At 52.2% G+C, this 12,578-nt stretch overlaps 1 protein-coding gene across 1 annotated transcript in view; it reads right to left on the reverse strand.

The window, feature by feature from the left end:
• The window catches only part of ANKAR (ankyrin and armadillo repeat containing), a 33,946-nt gene extending 21,809 nt beyond the window's left edge, over positions 1 to 12,137 (reverse strand). Inside the window, exons 1-6 of the mRNA XM_045576243.1 lie at positions 11,504 to 12,137; positions 10,023 to 10,460; positions 7,307 to 7,470; positions 6,325 to 6,428; positions 4,622 to 4,802; positions 1,578 to 1,797 (exon numbers count right to left, since the gene is read on the reverse strand). Of these exons, the coding sequence (XP_045432199.1) occupies positions 1,578 to 1,797; positions 4,622 to 4,802; positions 6,325 to 6,428; positions 7,307 to 7,470; positions 10,023 to 10,460; positions 11,504 to 12,104 (1,708 nt within the window). The 5' untranslated portion in view covers positions 12,105 to 12,137. The remainder of the gene's footprint in view (positions 1 to 1,577; positions 1,798 to 4,621; positions 4,803 to 6,324; positions 6,429 to 7,306; positions 7,471 to 10,022; positions 10,461 to 11,503) is intronic.
• Between the last annotated feature and the right edge of the window lie 441 nt (positions 12,138 to 12,578).

Here is a 12,578-nt window from a genome sequence, read left to right on the forward strand (position 1 = left end):
GGCTCTCATCGTCAGCATTTTTTCTTCACACCAGAAGGACTTAAAATTCAGCACATCTATGAAGAATAACTACCCGTTGCATTTGAATGGGACTGAATTGGAGCTCTTTTTCCAAATGAAGACAGAATATTTTAATTACCGTATTTTTCGGACCATAAGACGCACTTTTTCCCCCCCAGAAGTGGGGGGAAAAAGTCCCTGCGTCTTATGATCCAAATATAGCCTACACATATACTTTAAAAAAAAAAGTTTTTTTACTTGCCCGGCTCTGTGTGGTCTCTGTGTGCTTGCCCGGCTCTAAAATGGTTCTAAATGCTGCTGTTTACTTTACAGGGTTGATTACATGTGTTTATGACTGTGATGTTGGGTTTTAATGCACATAAAATATTTTAGGACACTACTTGTTTCAGAATCTTTTTTTTCTTCATTTCCCTTCTCTAAAAACTGGTGCGTCTTATGGTCCGGAGCGTCTTATGGTCCGAAAAATACGGTAATAGAGGCATTGTACCATCAAAGCATTTCGATTAGAGCGAGAGAGCACAGAACTCTTAGCCAACAGGCTGAAAGCAGAACGTATCGTGTGGCGAGTGCAGGAGGAACACAGCTGGCCCAGAGCTGGCTGACATGGAAACCTCGGCAGCAGCAATGCATCAGTCCCCCCAGTGTCCCCCCAACCCCTCCATCCCCCCACCTCCCCTCAGCGGCCCAGGGCCTCCCTGCAGGGTCCACGTCCCTCCTCTCCACTTGGGTTCGATATATTCCAAAGAACATGCGGATAACTGGGAAAATCACTCTTCCGAGTTTACCCGGGAGTAGCCTCCAAGGAGTCACGACCCTAAAAGCCATCGTGCCGGCGGCCGGGCGGGCTGTAAATGTGACGTAAGCTCGGGTGGGCGGTGGAGAGCCCTGCATAGGCACCGGGTGCTCTGCTCTGGTCCCCGTGCCCTCCCTGACCTCTGACCCCGCTGTGAGTCGCTGTCTGTAGGCCAGCGATGCTCAAACACCGCCCTGCCCGCCGACACCTAGGCATCCACTCAGCAAGGATTTCCCAGCACCCACCAGGCCAGGCTGCCTGCTGGGCCCCGGGCACCATGGCCAACAAGCGACCCAAACTGTCGCCCATTTGTGGAGCTGACATCCAAGTGAGGGAGACAGGGCAGACCGATCGCACAGGAAGAGGGCAGCATGTCATCCCCAGGGACCCCCCGAGTGAAACGGGCCAGAAATGCCACTCGGGCACCAACACCACCTGGTAGTCTGCTCTAAAAGCCACATGAATTCTCTCTCTCTCTCGTTTTCTCTCTCTTTTAATGTGTTATTGATTTTGAGAGTGAGAGCAAGAGAGAGGGAGGGAGAGAGAAAACATCCATGATGAGAGAGAATCATGGATTGACTGCTTCCTGCACGCCCCGACTAGGGATGGAACTTGCAACCCGGGCCTGTGCCCTGACCGGGAATCGAACCCCGACTCCTGGCTCCTAGGCCGATGCCAAGCCCTGCGCCAGGCTGGCGGGCCCGCCGCGCTCTGAGCGCTGAGTAAGGGTTGGAGAGCCCGCTGGTGGGTGGCGGCGGGGCACCTTGGCTGAACATGATGAAGCGCCGCTGGTTGACGTTGAAGTTGGCCTTGCACAGCTGGCAGATGATGGGCACGCGGTTGTGCAGGGCGGCGTGGTGGAAGATGGCGTAGCCCGCCTCGTCGAACACGTTGATGGTGGAGCTGGAGGTCTTGCGACTGAACGTGTGGAAGACGGCGGACAGGCCTTTCTCCACCGCGGACTTCATGCCGAACGGGATGCTCTGCGGACAGCCCGAGAGGCCGAGCCAGTGAGGGAGGCCGGGCAGCACCAGCTAACACCCACCTCCCCGCGCTCAGCACCAGCTAACACCCACCTCCCTGTGCTCAGCACCAGCTAACACCCACCTCCCTGCGCTCAGCGCCAGCTAACACCCACCTCCCTGTGCTCAGCACCAGCTAACACCTCCCCTCCCTGCGTTCAGTGCCCTCCCCTCCCTGTGCTCAGCACCAGCTAACACCCACCTCCCCGCGCTCAGCACCAGCTAACACCCACCTCCCTGCGCTCAGCACCAGCTAACACCCACCTCCCTGCGCTCAGCTCCTGCTAACACCCACCTCCCCGCGCTCAGCACCAGCTAACACCCACCGCCCTGTGCTCAGCTCCTGCTAACACCCACCTCCCTGCGCTCAGCTCCTGCTAACACCCACCTCCCTGTGCTCAGCGCCAGCTAACACCCACCTCCCCGCGCTCAGCGCCAGCTAACACCCACCTCCCTGCGCTCAGCACCAGCTAACACCCACCTCCCTGCGCTCAGCACCAGCTAACACCCACCTCCCTGCGCTCAGCACCAGCTAACACCCACCTCCCTGCGCTCAGCTCCTGCTAACACCCACCTCCCTGCGCTCAGCACCAGCTAACACCCACCTCCCTGTGCTCAGCACCAGCTAACACCCACCTCCCTGCGCTCAGCACCAGCTAACACCCACCTCCCTGTGCTCAGCACCAGCTAACACCTCCCCTCCCTGCGTTCAGTGCCCTCCCCTCCCTGCGCTCAGCACCAGCTAACACCCACCTCCCTGTGATCAGCGCCAGCTAACACCCACCTCCCCGCGCTCAGCACCAGCTAACACCCACCTCCCTGCGCTCAGCACCAGCTAACACCCACCTCCCTGCGCTCAGCACCAGCTAACACCCACCTCCCTGCGCTCAGCACCAGCTAACACCCACCTCCCTGTGCTCAGCGCCAGCTAACACCCACCTCCCTGCGCTCAGCACCAGCTAACACCTCCCCTCCCTGCGCTCAGCTCCTGCTAACACCCACCTCCCTGCGCTCAGCACCAGCTAACACCCACCTCCCTGTGCTCAGCGCCAGCGAAGCCCCACCAGGACCCTGTGGGGAGGCTCCCTGGCAGTGACCCGCTGCTAGAGCTCCCAGAGAGACAGCGAGAACACGAAGCCTTATTTTTGGGAATAAGGTTTACCCCCTATCCCCCCCCCCCTTTTTTTAGGGAGAGGTTGCAGGCCCTTCTTCTTTAGAGAAAAGCAAAATATGGTGGACAAATACCTTTCTGAAATACTTTAAAAGCAAAGGGAGATCATTGGGTTCCTTCTCTGATTTAAGAATATCATTCTAATGTAGAAGATATTTACATTAGGATAATATCAAAACTCAAAATCTACAGCTATCTACAGCTACAGAAGCCTTAGAACAATAAACATGATGAATCCTAAAAAAGAAAGAAACGAAGGAAGGAAGGAAGGAAGGAAGGAAGGAAGGAAGGAAGGAAGGAAGGAAGGAAGGAAATTCAGTTTCTCTAGGTCTTAAAATGAAGAGGTAAAAATGTCACACTTTTAAAAAATATTTTTAAATTAACTTCAGAGAGGAAAGGAGAGGGAGAGAGACAGAAACGCCCATGAGGAGAGAATCACGGACCGGCTGCCTCCTGCACACTCCACACTGGGATGGAGGCCACCACCCGCGCCTGTGCCCTGACCGGAAATCAAACCCCAACCTCCTGGTTCCTAGGTTGGCACTCAACCACGGAGGCACACCAGCCAGACTGTCACACTTTTCTTTGAGACATTCCAACTACTTAATAGTTTAAAGTTGGACTAACAGGCTATTATTATTATTATTATTAATGTATAGACAGTAAAACAAAGAAACACTTGGTGAGTGCCCGGGCATTCTTTGGAAGTGGTGAGCTCCCCAGCTGAGGCACCAGCTGAGACGCCCTGCTGAAGCAGGTGCAGGGTCCCGGTTTGCACCTTGGGGTTCAGTTCCCAGGGGGAGCAGGCTCCACCAGGTGTGAGCGATGGGACACTCCCTAGCTGGCTGCACCTCACCTTTCCCATTTGTAAAACAGGAGTGGTGACCAGATGACTGGCACCTTGAAAGAGTTTGTCGAAAGGATTTATAATAGTGCCTGGCATACAAAATTAGCACTTAATAAATATTAGCCATCCAGCCTAGGCGGCTCTCACATCCTCGTGCGATGCCCTCACACCGCCACAAGATGGCCAGCAGGGGAGGGCGTTTGGGGGCCATTGGGCTGGCAGGGGAGGGCAGATGGGAGCGATCAGGCCAGCAGGGGAGCAGTTAGTGCCAGTCAGGCTGGCAGGGAAGTGGTTAGAAGCCAGCAGTCCTGGATTTTGAGAGGGATGTCCGGCAGTCGAACATCCCCCAGGGGGTCCCAGATTGGAGAGGTTGCAGGCTGGGCTGAGGGACACCCGCCCCATCCCGTACACAAATTTCATGCACCAGGCCTCTAGTCTATATTATAAAAGGCCAATGGCCATAATGCCATAATGACCGAATGATCAGTCATCAGGAGGTGCATGGATGGGTCTCAGGGCGAGGCAGGTCTGAGTCTCCCGCGATCTCGGAGTTATTAATATTAATCACAATCCAGTCTGTGAACAGGCTGCGTGGTAGTCTTGCCGGAAGTGTACAACCCGGGGCTTTCCGGGGGGTAACACGTGGAATCCTCATTCCGTACGGGAACGTCACGTGACCTCTGTTTAACCCTGAGGTAACATTTGAGCAGACACTCGGCTGTGACACATAACTTCCTGCACGAGGCTATGTGGTCGTACCCACACACCTTGCACTTCATCGCTTTCTTGAAGCCAAACTTCTTCTTAAACTGTTCGTGCAGCTGGGTGTCCGTCAGTGGGAGCCGCTTGGGCCGCAGGTTGTTCATGATCTCGTTGATGGCTCCCCACCACTGCGTCTTGTACAGCTGCTGGTAGAACGTCTCCAGTTCGAAACAGATCACGTAGTAGCTGTTGGAAAAGGGTTAGAAAGGCAAGTTTTCCTGACTTCGATTTGCTACTATTTAAAAAAAATATATATTTTTAATTGATTTTTTTACAGAGAGGAAGGGAGAGAGTTATAGAGTTAGAAACATTGATGAGAGAAACATCGACCAGCTGCCTCCTGCACACCCCCTACTGGAGATGTGCCTGCAACCAAGGTACGTGCCCTTGACCGGAATCGAACCCGGAACCCTTTGGTCCGCAGGCCGACGCTCTAGCCACTGAGCCAAATCGGTTTCGGCTGATTGGCTACTTTTTTATATGCCACCAAACCTTTACATTTCATAACCATTAAAGGCAAAACTGTAGCTTAAAGTGTACTTGGTAAGTACTTCAATAACATGGTTATTGACGGCTAGTGATCAGGTCTTTCTATAAGGAGCATCTCCTCCACGCTGGCTGTTCTGATGGGCTCTGTGCTCCCGGCAGTGCCTGGGCCACCGCTGAGCATCGCTGGAAGCTCACACTCCGGCGGAGGGAACTCTGGCTTGCCTTCGAAGCACGTGCTCCCCTCCCTTTACCAATGTGTGCGTGAGCCCTTCCAACCTAAGTGTGCCTCCGCGGGCTTTCTCCAGGGTCTGCCTGGAGCCCGGCCGGGCTGGCTCAGTGGTGGAGCGTCTACCTATGAGCCAGGAGGTCCCGGTTAGACAAGGCTGGGGAGTGTGAGGCGTGCAGGAGGCAGCCGATCCATGACTCTCTCTCTCATCACTGGTGTTTTTCTCCCTCCCTCTCCCTTCCTCTCGGAAACCAGTAAGAATATATTTTTAAAAAGAACCCGCCTTGCGTGTACCCTGGAACGGCGGTGTGCTCCCTGTAGCAGGGACAGGGAAACCCCCCCCTCAGGCCCTGAGACAGAGCAGACACAGCCCGGGCCCTCGCAGCCTGGGGAGAGTCCCGCTGGCTCTTCCCTCAGTGCCGTGGTCGGCAAACCGCGGCTCGCGAGCCACAGGCGGCTCTCTGGCCCCTGGAGGGTGGCTCTTCCACAAAACGCCACGGCCTGGGCGAGTCTTCGCTGAAGAAGTGGCGTTGGAAGAAGTTTAGGTTTAAAAATGTGGCTCTCAGAAGGAGTTTCAGTCGCTGTGCTGTTGGTATTTGGCTCTGTGGACTGATGAGTTTGCCGACCTTTCTCCCGCTGCCACCCCATTCCCGTGGGGGCCGCCTGGGCCCCGGCTTGGGGAGTGCCACCCCTCCCTGGGGCCGCCTCCCTCCCTGGAAGCGAGGGGCGGGGGCTCTGAACCCGCTCAGGAGGCCTCCACGTCAGTGCTGAGGAGGATGTGAGGAGCTTCACAGAGGCCCAGCTCTAAGGGCTGGCCAGATGCTCCCCGAGCGTGGGGAGACCCAGCACGAGATACTGTGCTGAGCCTGCGTGTCCTGCAGGGGGCGCTGCTGAGCTGAGGCCCAGCACAGGCGGTCGGTCAGCCTTGGAATTCCGCACGGGCCTGCCTTCCGCTAACTTCCCACAGCTGGCTGCTGGCTGCTGAGTCCTTACCTCTTCCCGTTAAGTTCCATGACGGGTATGGAGTAAAATTCTTTGTATCCGGAATCTTCCACAGACCTGCTAGCGGCACACTCCTGTATTTTTTCCAGATTGTCCTACAATATAAGTTAGGTTAGTAAAAAATATCTTTGAAAAAATCTAAACGACTGTGATGTCTTTCAGATGAAATTTTATACATGCAAATGGCAATAAAAAAAATACCCCTCATAATAACTATTATATATGTACCAGGTCCCTACTTTGGGAATGAGGGGAAAAATGTAAGAGAAGAGACACAAGAAATGACAACAGAAATGTATAATACTGCCCTGACCAATTTGGCTCAGTGGATAGAGCGTTGGCCTGTGGACTGAAGGGTCCCAGGTTCGATTCCGGTCAAGGGCATGTATTTTGGTTGCGGGCACATCCTCAGTAGGGGGTGTGCAGGATGCAGCTGATTGATGATTCTCTCTCATCGATGTGTCTAACTCTCTATCCCTCTCCCATTCTCTCTGTAACAAATCAATAAAATATATTTTTATAGTATTTATACTACATTCCAGATGAAGAATTATTATTCCCAAACTTGAGAGCAGCGGTCGCCACTCGGAGGTGCATGGGCCACAAGTGGTCTGTGAGGCCCTGGAGGCTCTGCTCCCACACGGATCTTGGAGGGAAGCAGGACACGCAGTGAGTGGCCGGGCTCCCGGCCCCACTGTTTGGGTAAGTGTCCTGGGGCCAAGACTGCCCGTGGGAGGCTGACCGTCTGTGAGGCTGACAGCGGTACTTAGCTTCCTGCCCATTCCACCTCTCACATGCAGCATGCTTCCTTAGGCCCCGTCTGCGCTTATTCATACGTGCCCCACGCTGTGTGGGAAAAGGAGGGAGGGGAAGATCGTTCCGAGAGCGGCGAGTGCCCGCTCCCGCAGAGACGTTCTGGGCGGAGAACAGGACGAGGGAGCCAAACCACCTCAGGAATAACCGTCGTCCGCACCTGGAACACCTTCAGAGCGTCCTCGATGGCGGGCGTGGTGATATCAAACTCAATCCCTCCGTGGACGTGGAAGTGCTGGTGCTTTGTGTACTGGAAGTTCCGGCATTTAAAGTCCGGCCCGTACATAAACGGAGGCAATTCTCGCTCGGTCTTGACCTTGTCATCTCAAAAAGGAAAACAAACTCGGGTTACCAAGTGGGAAAGGGCAGGTAAACAACCATCTTTCGAAAAATCTAAGATTCCCATATACGTAAACAAAGTGAAAAATCCACACGAAGTGAAAAACTTGGCAACGAGATTCTACGCGATTATTTATGCTCTCGGTGTATATTTCAAACATTAAAATATATGTATGTCATACGTGTTGGGGCGTTTTCTGTAGTTTCATTATACAGACATTCCAAAAGGACAAACATTATTCCACTTACTGACTTCTATGTGTGAGCTCAACACTAAACTCTAACCTCCAATTGTCAGCAAAGATTTGAAGCCTGGTGCCTTAGAGAATCCCTGGGTAAGTAAACAAAAACTTACCGGAACTAGAAATAAGTGTCTCTTACACGACAAAAATAACCAGCCCACTTCTCTGGAAAGTAATAAAACCGCACCTAAAACATTTGTTTAAAAAAAATAATTTTCTAAAATCGCAGTAAGGATTAGTCTGTTAACAGACTGTTAGCAGACTATGTTTTCATCCACAGAAAGCACATCATGTCATTTGGGAAGTGTAAAAGGGACGCACAGAAAACCTAAAGATGGGAGAGGAGCCTGCTCTCACCGCCTGGGGTGAGCCGTGAGCATGCCCTCTGAGCCAGGTGCTGCTATGCAGCTGAGTGACAGGACATCGCAGACAGAGCCACACCTGTAGGAAGCGGTTATAAAGGTAAGCCTTGGCCTGATCTGCTGACAAAGTCACAAACAAGTCCCAGCTTGGAGGGCACAGTCCTCTAAGCATCATTAAGCTTGATCTTGTGACTGCTCCCTGGATCCTTCCTGGGTAGCTAGTGGGCTGTGGGAGGGGCAGCAAGTGCTGCCAAAACAAGTGAAACTTACAACAACATTGTAAATTACCTTGTTTGCCCCTGATTATAAATAAAGCACCAGCTTTGCAGTCTGGATCTGTTCTGTGGCCTCAGCCAGGCACATAAGGATAAGCTAGACCCAGCTTATTCTCTTTGTCTGTCTTTTCTTCGTCCTTCACCAGCCCTCCCTCAGGCTCGCTGAACCCTGGGCTGTACTGGCGCGCCACACATACCCTCTGCATACTGCCTCAGCCCCTCACTATGGCCCTCACCCCGGCCCCGGACAAGTGCCGCCATGAACCCATCTCACACAGTTCACAGACACGATCATCATCGCCATTCAAAGGCTGGTGACACACATTGTCACTGAGTGATTTGCAAGTTTCTACTGAAACGTTTCCACCAGAATAGAAAGCCCAGGGACTCGGGTACCGAGGAAAAGACCTGAATTGTGTTTTCACTGGGTGGGGGGCTAGCTTGCTCTTCATTCCTGTCGGATTCCATGGGAGCGTGCTCCTATTTCGGCTCTCTCTCTCATCCACCGGTCTCTGTGCTAACTACAGAGCCACTTAGTAACGTTTCAGAATGTGTTTCTGACCTATGAACCAGGAGGTCACCGTTTGATTCCCGGTCAGGGCACAGCCCGGGTCTCGGGCTCAATCCCCAGTGTAGGGGATTCTCTCTCATCAGTGTTTCTATCTCTCTCTCCCTCTCCCTTCCTTTCTGAAATCAATAAGAATATATTAAAAAAATAAAATGTTTTCATCTCTTTTTCTGAAATGTCAGACCATCCATGATCCTTCAGTACTCCACGTTAATTCAGAATCAATTTCTAAACTTTCGTGAAAAGCATGACAGATTTTTGTTTTTTGTTTTTAGCCTTCATCTGAGGATATTTGTTCCATTGATTTTTAGAGGGAGTGGAAGGAAGAGGGAGAGACAGAGAGAAACTTCGATGTGAGAGAGACACATCAATTGATTGCCTCCCACACGCCCGACCAGGACCAGAAGCCTGAAACCAAGGTGCATGCCTTTGATCGGAACGGAACCCGGGACCCTTCTGTCTGCAGGCCGACGCTCTACACCCTGCGCCAAACCAGCCAGGGCGTGACAGGGATGGTGAACGGACATGACTGGCTTTCTAGAGCAATCTGGGTGAGATGGGATATATCCTCAGTGCGGTCCCATCATAGACGTGGCGTATTTCCCAATTTCTCAGAACTCGCTTTGAGTCTTACAATTGGTGTGCATATATACCTAGTACTGTGCACAAAGACCAAGGATATTTAATTACTTTGGCAATCACTTTGGAGATGATAGATCTTTTTTGCTTCCTAACAGGCCACAGCCAGGTTACATGCGGGGCTCACATACTAAAACACAGCTCCACTGAACCGGTGTGGCTCAGTGGAAAGAGCCTCGGCCTGCGGACTGAAAGGTCCCAGGTTCGATTCCCGTCAAGGGCATGTGCCTTGGTTGCGGGCACATCCCCGGTGGGGGGTGTGCAGGAGGCAGCTGATTGGTGTTCCTCTCTCATCGATGTTTCTAGCTCTCTATCGCTCTCCTTTCCTCTCAATAAAATCAATAAAATATATTTTAGAATAAATAAATAAATAGATAAAATAAAACACAGCTCAGTGTAAACAGGAAGTCGCCGTGTGTCTCTGTGTAGCACGTGGTGTGCGTGTGCTCACCGGAGAAGGGCGGCAGCAGGCTGCTCAGGTAGGGCACCTTCATCTTCTTCTTCAGGCTCAGGAGGAACGGGGTGAGGAAGCAGATCAGCTTCAGGTACCCGAGGCCTCTCCGGATCTCCCTCTTCTTCTCGAAGTGCTTCTGGATCACCTTCTGCTGGAGGAGCAGCCGCTGCTGCAGCCGCTGGTAGGTGCAGATGTCCAGGCAGTCCTGGGTGCACCGGATGGCGTTGGTGAGCCAGTAGGCCGTGTCGAACACGAACACGTTCTCGCACTGCTGCACCTGCAGCGTGCTGAAGGTCAGCTTCAGCAGCGTGTGCTCGGCGTACTTCATGAACACCGCCGTCTCCTCCGGCGCGTTGGGCGTGTACGTCGGGTCCTCGTTCATGTCCTCGTCGTAGATCCCGCTGAAGTCGGGGTCGTTCGTGATGTCGATCATGCCTTCCCAGGGAGAGAGACACAGGTCAAACACATCCATTATCAAAGTCCTGACCTGACAGGGAGGGGTCGTGAAATGCCAGTCAGAACTGGTACAGTAGAAAGCAGGCAGTGCGATGGGTAACTGAGAAGGGTAAAGAAAGATGGACAGGTGGAGAATTAAAAACAACAGATTTCCATTCTCTTTATTTAAAATAAAATAAAATAAAATAAAATAAAATAAATTATATATATATTATTGATCTCAGAGAAAGGAAGGAAGGAAGAGGGGAGATAAATAGAAACATCAATGATGACAGAGAATTATTGATAAGTTGCCTCCAGCACACTCCATACTGAGGATCAAGCCTACAGCCCAGGCTTGTGCCCTGACTAGGAATTGAACCTCCTAGCTCCAAGGTCGGCAAACTGCGGCTCTTTGGCCCCTTGAGAGTGTCTCTCCCACAAAACACCACAGCCTGGGAGAGTCTATTTTGAAGAAGTGGCATTAGAAGAAGTTTAAGTTTAAAAAATGTGGCTCTCCAAAGAAATTTCAATCGTTGTCCTGTTGATGTTTGGCTCTGTGGACTAAGGAGTTTGCCGACCACTGCCTTAAACTAACACAAAATAATACTGAATGTAAACTGTAATTAAAAAATAAAGCAAAGATAGACTATTGCCATTTATAACGTTACCCTTAATCGAGGCTTGAAAAAGCTGCTTAGAACCACAGTGTATATTTGACTCATGAAAGCCACTGGACACAGTGTCACACATCTCCCCGCCCGCTCCCCATCTTTTGTTTAAAAGATCCAATAATCACACTGAGCGAATGAATCCTAGCGTTTCCTTTGGGGAAGTTTTCTGTGGCATCTCTGGTTTATACACGGGCGTTGAGAGAACTGTGGCCATTGGGAGGGAGGCGTTTACTATACTGAATGAATGCCCAGAACGAATGCCCAGGAAACCGAACGCCGTAAATCACCGACGCTCCGGTGGCTCACGCCCATTACTGACGCTGCACTTCGAGTCTCCCGCCATTTATCAAACGCGCTCAGTTCTCTCACCCGCTGAGCTGAACTCGGCGAAGATGTCCTTGCTGGTCTGCGGCTTGCCCTCCGGGTCGATGTCCAGGATGGTGCGCCACAGCTCGGAGAAGCGCGTCCGCTTCTCCTTGGGCATGTAGATCCCGTGCCACAGGGCCTTCAGCATGTAGTCCACGCAGATCAGGATCTGCCCGATTCTGGTGTCAAAGTAGGCCGGGGGCAGCTGGCAGGTGGAGCTTTGGTCGTAGTTGGCCTCCAAGCTGATGCCGGGGATCTGGTTCAGGCAGTAGATGCCCACGGACAGCTCGCGGATGATCTGGTGGACCTCCCTGTAGTCCAGCAGGGCCGTGGGGTCCACGGGCATGAGCAGGATGGTGGTGTTGAAGCCCACGTTGTTCATCTGGCTCATGATGCCGGCCGGCGAGTCCATCTGGAGGTGGACGTCCTCCTTGCCCGACAGCCAGCTCACCAGCGTGGTGGTGAGCAGCTCCTGCATCTCACTCCGGTCGTACTTCTCAAAGAAAGCAGAGGCGTTCCTCTGGACCGCCAGGTTCTCTAGGTAGGTTTCCTCATCCTGGATTTGGTCAAACCTCGGCAATCCTTTCTTGGGCAAACGTATCATAGCGAATGAATCCTAGCGTTTCCTTTGGGGAAGTTTTCTGTAATAAACCAAAGGGAAAACAACAACAACAACAACAAGCAATAAGATAAAGCTGATTGCTCCAGAAAGACACCAGCCCCTTTCATCCTTATTGGGCTCATTGTTTTGAGGTGGGATAAGAAGAAGCGAGGACAATCCCTTGGCAAGTGCAATAAAGGAAATGGTGAAAAATTATTAAACAAGGCCAAACAATTTCAGCTATTTCCAGCCAGCGAATGAATCCTAAGGTTTTCTCTCCCCAAGCCAAGGACACTGAGGGTCAGTGGTTGACACGTTCCAGACTGTCCCGGGGCAGACGGGCCTTGATCCTGGTCCCTCTTGACTGATGGTCTTTGAAAAGAAAAGTAACCGGAAAATAACCCTGACCCCTCGGCACTCTCCCTTTGAGGAGTCAGATAGTGAGGGACACACCTGGGAAGCTAACGGGTATTCTGT

This window comes from Pipistrellus kuhlii, unplaced genomic scaffold, assembly GCF_014108245.1.
Source record: "Pipistrellus kuhlii isolate mPipKuh1 unplaced genomic scaffold, mPipKuh1.p scaffold_m20_p_79, whole genome shotgun sequence".
Classification (NCBI taxonomy): domain Eukaryota; kingdom Metazoa; phylum Chordata; class Mammalia; order Chiroptera; family Vespertilionidae; genus Pipistrellus; species Pipistrellus kuhlii.